Source organism: Silene latifolia, chromosome 1 (assembly GCF_048544455.1).
Source record: "Silene latifolia isolate original U9 population chromosome 1, ASM4854445v1, whole genome shotgun sequence".
NCBI classification, from domain to species: Eukaryota; Viridiplantae; Streptophyta; class Magnoliopsida; order Caryophyllales; family Caryophyllaceae; genus Silene; species Silene latifolia.
The window spans coordinates 79,518,005-79,526,845 of NC_133526.1; the positions used below are offsets into that span (position 1 = coordinate 79,518,005).

At 40.7% G+C, this 8,841-nt stretch overlaps 1 protein-coding gene across 1 annotated transcript; it reads right to left on the reverse strand.

Moving 5' to 3' along the window:
- Nucleotides 1-7,266: 7,266 nt before the first annotated feature.
- On the reverse strand, nt 7,267-7,813 carry LOC141594916 (diphthamide biosynthesis protein 3-like). The gene has a single exon (XM_074414913.1). It carries the CDS (start codon nt 7,689-7,691, stop codon nt 7,446-7,448), a length of 246 nt encoding a protein of 81 aa, XP_074271014.1. The 5' UTR covers nt 7,692-7,813; the 3' UTR covers nt 7,267-7,445.
- Between the last annotated feature and the right edge of the window lie 1,028 nt (nt 7,814-8,841).

Consider the following 8,841-nt stretch of genomic DNA (forward strand, 5'->3'; position numbering starts at 1 on the left):
GAAAAAACATAAAGAAGACAATAAGAAGGAAGTGAATAGACCCGAACTAACCGAAAAGCATCTCGTGCATTGCACGGGTCTCAAAACTAGTTTATTAGTTTATAACGATAACAAAACAAGACGGAAAAAAATTTATTTAAAAAAAAAAAAGTATCGAGAAATTCTAAAACATAAAGAAAAAAAAAATAATAAAAAAAAAATAAAAAACGAGAAATGGGCCAGACGAAGGAATTCTTCGTCCAACTCCAGACCCAGACGAAAGAATTCTTCGTCCAGAGCCCATATTAGACGATGAATTCTTTCGTCTGGGCCTGGACTTGGACGAAGAAGTTCCTCGTCTGGGCCCAGAATCCGTTTTTTCTTTTTTTTTTTTTTTTTTTCCGATTAAATGTTTCAATTATTGCGTTTGATTTTCGCGTAACACGACTAAATCCGATTGAAATCAAAGCATCTATCCTAATTCCGTCACAACTTTGGCATCTATCCTAATTCCGTCACAAATTTACAAACTAAGCAAAATACTACAAATTTTTTTTTAATACTAATCACATACCTTGTTGAATGTTTGAATTCGTGACGGAAATTATGCGGTCGATACGGTTTTTTGTTGAAATTTGAGTCGGTTTTTTTTTTCAAAATTTCGAATGTGAAAGGTAGTTATTGAATAAAAAGGAAAATATAAGGGAGAGTGTGAGGGAGGGGCAAATTTGGAAGTTCATTAAAATTGTCGACGATATTTAGTAATTTGTCGACGACGATATAAGGGGGAGTGTGAGGGAGGGTGTTGAGGGAGGGTGTTGATGAAAGGAATAGGATGGGATTCGAAGGATCTAGAAGCGTCGGAAGATCGGACGGCGGTGGTGTGTTTGGAGAGGTGTGATAGGGTGGTGCAGGTGCTGGATATGGTGGATACTTCCGATGGGGTTAGCCATGGGATGATTATGTCTGCGATTTCTAGGAATCGTGCCTTGCTTTGCTTTTGCTTTTGCTTTTGATTTGATGCTGCTTCTGTGTTTCCCCTCATTCTAATTACTGAATCATAGCCAATGCAAAACAGATAAATATCATAACCAAATGGATTTGGGGTTGTCCCTTAACCATCACCTCCCAGGTTCAATTCCTGGGATATGTTGGCCCATTAAAACACCTGCTATCCTGGTGTTATTTGAAAAGATTCCAGGCATGATTCCTGCGTGAAAAAACTCGGATTCCTTTTGCAATTTCCATAGAAGCAGCTATACTTTTTTTTTTTTTTTTTTTTTGACAGCAACAAATAGTATAGCTTACAACAGAGCTTCCTGAGCAAGATTATGAGCTATCCTATTCACTCCCCTAGGACAAAAGCTAAGAGAGCAACAATGAAAATGAGACGCAATAGACTTAAAATCCTGGATAAAGCAAGTAATAGACGCAATAGGCTTTTCCGCTCCAGCCACCTGCATAACCAAGACAAGGCAATCCGTAACCAATCTAACATGAAGATACCCTTCATCCAACGCCCATTTTAGCGCCTTGATAGCAGAACCTTCCTTCACTTGCGGGCGAAGAGGCAAACGAGCGAGCATGCGCAGTATTCCTTAGGGTCCCATCACCATCCAACAAGCACCACCCCATGCCGAACTTCTATAATCCCTCCAAGCAAAGATCACACTTAACAGAAAATATTTTCGCACACAGGTCCACCAACAATCCAATAGGGAAATGAGTTTCTAATTCTCTTAGCTAGTTCAAAATCAGAAGAGAAGTCCAACAGAGGCGCTTGAAGGAGGCAAGCATCCTTATTGCACACAACCTCATTCATACACTGAATGTCTCCAAGAATAGAACTGAGGGCACCCATAGGCCAAGGGCGACGACTCCTGAAGACCATATCATTCCTACAACACCAAATTCTCCAAAGGGTAGCGATAAGGGGAAAAAGGAGGGAGGTAGGATCTGGGCCACTTAAGAAATACTTAACCCAGTTTATGACCCAAATCCTAACATCAATATCCACCCCCCCAGTGATTCTAATTCCTAAAGGGCAGCCAAACCAAAGAGCTTTTGCAAAGCAACAATCTCTGAAGAGGTGAGAAATAGATTCCACACAAGAAGGTAAGCCATCGTAGAGAGTACAAGAGGATCGCGAACTCATCTTGCGTTTGAGAAATTCAGAACCCACGGGAAGGGCATTAGCCATAAATTTCCATAAAAACACCCTTAGTTTGTTAGAAATAGGCAACTTCCAAAGCCTTGATTTGCAGAAAGCCACAATGGTTGGAGACATTCTAGAGCGATCAAAGACTCGTGGCGGTCCATCGAGATAAGGCCTTAGCAGCATAGTAACCCGACTTGACAGTATAGACACCATGTTTTGAAAATTTCCAATAGAAGGAGTCATCCGAAGGTTGACACGGAATATAAGTTGCGAGGATTTTCCTTGTAACTTCCTCACCCGGATCAAAACCAAGAGAGGAAAGATCCCATTTTCTGTGATTATCGTAAAGGTCACCTACCAAGAGCGTGGAGTCAGTAGGAACATCCAGAGAATCCCCACAAATATCATGAAGACTATAACCCTCTATCCATTTACTCTTCCAAGCATTAAGACGAGATGAAGATCCAATTGACCAGGCAATATTGTTTTAGATAAGATCGGAACCCCAGACAAGGCTTTTGAGAGCCCATGACGACGCATGGGGAGCCTTCCAGCGATTCTGGAAAAAGATATCATCTTGGATACCAAGCTTGGGACCAATCACCATACTAATAAGACTTCCCGGATCACATAAGATTCTCCAAGCAGATTTTGCAAGGAGGGCTTGATTAAAGCAACCAATATTGCGAAGACCAAGGCCCCCTTCTCCCACGGGCCTACTAAGGAAGTTTTTACTACACCAATGAATAGACTTATTAGTTCTAGTTCCACTCCACCAAAAATGCACCATCAAAGACTGAAGCTTTGATGTTACACTTACCGGTATGCGAAATACCGATAGAGAGAAAAGGGATAGTGAAGATAGAACAGAACGAATAAGAGTCAGTTTACCAGCCGAAGAAAGAAGAATATTATTCCAGGAGGATAGCCTTCGCTTAGTTTTTTCGACAAGAAATTTAAATAGCTCCCTCTTAGAAGACCCAAAACTCGTTGGTAAGCCAAGATAGTTACCAAGATCATGCTTAGGAGTAAATTTAAATTCAGTCAAGCATTTTTTGACCATCATGAGTGAGCAATTTGGACTGAAAAGAATAGAGGACTTATCTTTATTAAGGCATTGTCCAGAGGCAGCACAATATTCATCGATAAGGTTCATAAGAAAGTCAAAATCTCCATAGTCACCACGTAAGAAGAAGAGTGAATCATCTGCAAACAGTAAGTGGGAGATTTCCGGACCATTCTTACATATCTTAATACCCTTAATAAGATTAGAATCCTGGGCATAGAGAATCATTTGGGATAGTACTTCCGTACACAGCGCGAAAATATAAGGGGATAAAGGATCCCCTTGCCTAATCCCACACAGAAGGTTCAACATTTTCCATAGGAGCACCATTAATTAGGATTTCATAGGAAACAGTTTCAATAGTACTCATAATGAGATGAATCATAGAGCCAGGCAAATTCAAGTAAGAAAGCACCCCTCTTATGAAATTCCAGTTCAGTCTATCATAAGCTTTACTCATATCAGCCTTTAAAGCCATCATACTCTTCTTACCATAGCTCCTATGATTGATGACGTGAAGAATTTCTTGGGCAACAACAATATTATCCGCAATACTTCTATTTGGAACAAAGGCACTTTGAAATGGACTAACCAGATCATCCATAACCCCTTTTAACCTGTTAGCAATACACTTTGTGACAATTTTCATAATAACATTGCAGAGGCTAATCGGCCGAAAATCCCCAACTCTCTCAGGACAATCATTTTTTGGAATAAGGACAATAAAGGTTTTATTAAAGTCCTTAAGGACAAGACCAATTGAGAATATTGAGAGCTCACACGAATAACATCATCCTTAACAATAGCCCAATACTTCGGTAAAAGGCGCAGAATCCCGTCAGGACCCGGAGATTTTAGGGGTCCCAATTGAAAAACAGCTTGACGAACTTCATTTTTCGAGTATAAACGACCCAACTTGGCTCTCTCCTCCATACCCACTTTACGCTTAAGATTATCAAATAAATAACCGTAATTATTTATGTAATCTTCAAAACACTCAGGCTCAGCATCAGACTTAAAGATATTAGAGAAGTAAGTATTGAACAAGCCACCAATCTCCTTCATATCAAAAGTCCATTCATTAGACTCCTTCTTAATACCCAAAATAAGATTAGCACCAGATCGTCCTTTAACCCAATTGAAAAAATATTTGGTGCACGTGTCACCCTCACAATTCCATTTCAATTTTGCACGTTGACGCCAATAAGTGCCCGCGGCAATAGAGAATTCCATAAGCTTTTTATGACATGACTCATAGTTAATAGTGTCACCACCATTCTCAATATCCAGAAGATAGGACTCCAGGTCTTGATCAAATGCACTCCACTTAAGACCCCATTCATCTTTCTTGTTACAAGCCCAGACTCTGAAAGCGTTGTTTATGCGACGTAATTTTGATAAAAGAACATGAGAAGCATCACCATTATCTGTCCTTCCCAGATTATCTTTAACCAGGCCACTACATTCGGCATGGTCAAAACACCAAGTCTCTAGTCTCAGAACTTTTCTTCTTGGTATGAAGAATCATATTTGTATCAAGGATAATAGGTGCATGATTCAAATTTGAATAGGCGGTGTTTTAATAAAAGTATTAGGGAAAAGAGAGAGCCAATCATTAGAAGCAAAACCCTTATCAAGTCTTTCATAAATTCGATAAGGATTATCCCTATTATTACACCAAGTGAATCTAGGTCCCTTGAAGGGAATATCCATCGACAGTGTAAATTCTTCCAAAGAGGAAAATAAGCTTGCCCCTCTAATTAATTTATCACTACCACCTAACTTATCAGACGAGAATTCAACTTGGTTGAAGTCACCAAACAACAAGAAAGGTTTGTCGAAGGAGTTAAGATGGCGGTGAAAGATTCCCATCAAATGGCGCCCGGTTAGAATGATCGGGTTCACCGTAAACGCAAACGTATACCACAAACTACCTTTACATTGATTAACCAAGAGGATAATAAGATTGCGGCTGGAAAAGACACATTCTAATTTACAACTACTTTTCCATCCAACCCACAAATTTCCCCCCTTTAGACCATCAAAGATCATACCCGATCGACTCGAGAAAACCCATAGGGCGCAAAAGAACATCAACTGATCGTACATCACACTTAGTTTCAGAAAGGAAGACAAAGTCTAAATTATTATGAAACGACCTACAAATTGCTCTAATTTTAGGGATTGAAGGGGCAAGCGGATCATTAAGACCCCTACAATTCCAGGCCAACCCTTTCATGAAGACAAGTAGAGTTGAGACCACCGCATCCAGGCCACCCAACAAAGAGAGCCCAACCTCGACTTCACCCTACCAAGCACATCTCATACGGAAACCCTTCAACCTTAAAACAGACACACCAAGAAGACCACCACCTCCGGTCAAAAACCAACCGAATCACCCAAGACAAGCCGCACACAACGCAAGAAAAACCCCATCATCCAGACTCCTCAATCCGAAAAGACTTACAAAGACCCAACAAAAACCAGAAGATCCCAGTAAACGGCAGGAGCCATTTACACCAAACCTGCTACACAAAACTACCTCAGACAACTCGACAACACAAATGGCACAAAACCATCAAAGACCCGCCTAAAGACACCAAGATGGATCAAACCACTACAAAGCAACCCAAATCACCAAGGGGCACCTCCCAGGACCACCGCCAAACTAACAAACAAACAGACTTAACGGTAACAAACCAGGTTGAAACCAAATTAAAAAACCAGAGTGCACAACAGGTGGGGGAAATGGGGGGATCACCGTGTCGGACCCAAAAAAACCACTAAGGACAAAGCAAACAGATGGATGAGCACAACAGGGGGGGGGAAATGGGGGGATCACCGTGTCGGACCCAAAGGCCGCCACTAAGGACAAAGCGGCAGACGGATGAGATAACTCATCGACAAAACCTGAAACTTAAGGCAAGGCAAACAACCCAGGGGTGGGGGGAATGGGGGGATCACCCCTTGATTGAAAGCGGACAACGGCAGTGACAGGACAAGGAACCGACGGGACTGGAACGATTAGAAGGGAACAACACCCAGACATTCGAAGCAAAAGAGCACACAAACCAACACCGAGACTAAAATAACAGCTCCAACCAAGAAGCGGACAACGGAGCAAGAACCAGGCGCCATGAGAGGCAGCAGCAGGCCGGACCTCCAACGGTCCACCCGAAGGACCAAGCAGGCGGGTCACAAATCAAATCAGAGGAGGAGAGATTCAGGGGTACCGATAATAAAGGGGAAATACCGAACACCGGAGATGGGACAGAGCCGGCACATCTCAGGCGACGGAGCAGCGGCGAGGTGGCGACGACGGCAGCACATCGAAAGCGAAGGAGAAAGGGTAGAAAGGGTTAAAAGATATGAGATGTTTCAAATCGCCGGGGATAGGCAAAGGGACGGACCCATCCCCGGCGACTGGGTAGGGGAAGACGGAGGGCGGCCGGCTTGGGTGGTGGAGACGGCGGAGCAGAAAGACAAAATTAGGGTTTGCTTTTGTTAATATTTGGGGGAGAGCAGCTCACGGGATCGTTTTTTTGGAATGAAGCAGCTATACTTTGTGACAAAGTGTGTTTTTTTTTTTCTCCAAGCACAACCAGCTGCACCAAAAGCCAAGCCTATCAGTAACCTCTAGGTTTCGTTCTCCAACAGATATACTTTGGTTAGGTTACGATGGACGACAGTAAAATGGCTCCCTAAACGACTAAACTGGTTATTCTTTATTTAGATACAGATGATTCTAAAACAGTTTCTATATATAAGCCGTCAGATAGATATGCGGCCTTTTGTAGATGTGTTAAAACCAACCATGACTGCATATCACTGCAATTTGAAATGAAATTGCCTGGATCAAGCGAGATAAGGTTAACTGGCCACAGCAGCGAATAAAGGTGACATTATTGTTTAAGATGAATGGCTGCTGTGGACGATTTATATGTATGACTGAGATGACAGGCTAAATACACATTCCAAAGGCGGAGAAATGAAGTTTTTATGTGCACAACATTACTATCAATCTGCAATACTCTCTTGTTTATATACAGATGAATATCATAAGTAAACAAACAATTCAAGATTTTTTCGCATTTCAGGGACATAACATTCCATCTGCCAATTCCATAAGAAATAAATTGAGCTCAATACTCAGCTTATACATCAAAAATTACGACAACCATAACATCTCATCTACCAATCCAAAAAGAAAATAGAGTACAAAAAGAGGTAAAGCTTGAAGCATCAAGCGACAGCGACAGGCTGTTGCTTAGACGGTGGAAAATGAGTAGAATTAGGAGCAGAAAAATCTTCAAGATTGTAAACGACGGTGATGTAGAGAGAGCAGCTAGGACAACGAGCGATCTCTTCGCCGAGGCGGAGATCGTCTTTAGTGATTTGGAAGAGGTCTCCGCAGGGGCAAGGGTAGGTGTATGCTTGTATCTCTTCGTTCCACTCCATGTCTTCTATCTCTACTTCATCGTACGACATCTTCCTTCCCAGATTAATTACAGATGGATTCCTGTTTCCTCCAAATTAGGGTTCTCAGGGAGGGAAGTGGATACGGAGGAAAATAAGGAAAATAAAAGTGGGCTGTTAGGTTTTTATTCTGCCAAAAATTTATCGGATATATGCCCAGCGGTGCTAACGAGCCGAACGGAGACCTCTGGTTGGCCTTGTTCAGCTTGTGCTCAAGAACCGAAACAAATTTAAATATTATAAGGAGTATCTTTTAAAATAATTCTGATTTGTTTCCCTTTACATAATTTCCAAAACGTAATCTACTTATTTTGTGTATATTATATTTGTCTATCCAAAACGTAATCTACGTATATTATATTTGTCTATGTTAGACTTTGTACATCTAATAAACTTATACTGTATAATATAATAAAACTATATAAATTTGTCTATTTATTACCTTAAAAGTCCCAATATATATCACAAAATCTCACTTTATACGGACACTATCCGTCTAAAGTTGTAGATGAGTCAAATATATCATCACTTCCATAATAAGACAAACAACAAGTGAGATGGTGGGGGTTGTCTTATTATGAAAGTGGTGACATATTTAACATGTCTACATCTTTAAACGGATATACCCGTCTACAATGAGACTAATTGTATATATATAGTATTGATACATTTATCATAATCACCATCAATTCGACTACGTTGTCGTTCAAGATTAACCACGTTCTTAAATCACGCTTATTGATTAGCAAATTTGCATGCTCACTTGTAACACCCTCATTTAGCAATGAGCCTTTAGCAAGATCTCCCTAGCAACCACGGGTGTGTCATATACACTATTCAAATAGCTGCTTTTCAAGACCACAAAAGAAGAGTAAACATGCAAATCTCAACGGAATTACTTTTTTCATAAACTTTCCATATTATACCCTTCTTCCTAAACCTTTTTTTTTGGTGAAATGTGATATATATATATATATATATATATATAGAATCAGGATCCCGTACGAACCAAATTACGGTGCGAACCGTACAAACTTTTTAACAACCACTAGATTAGAACAACAAGCGGCTGAGATTTCATCACAAATATAACAACATCCCGTTGCTTATGCTAAATCCCAAACCCAACCTTCTTTATCCTCTCTCACCTCAATTATTTCTT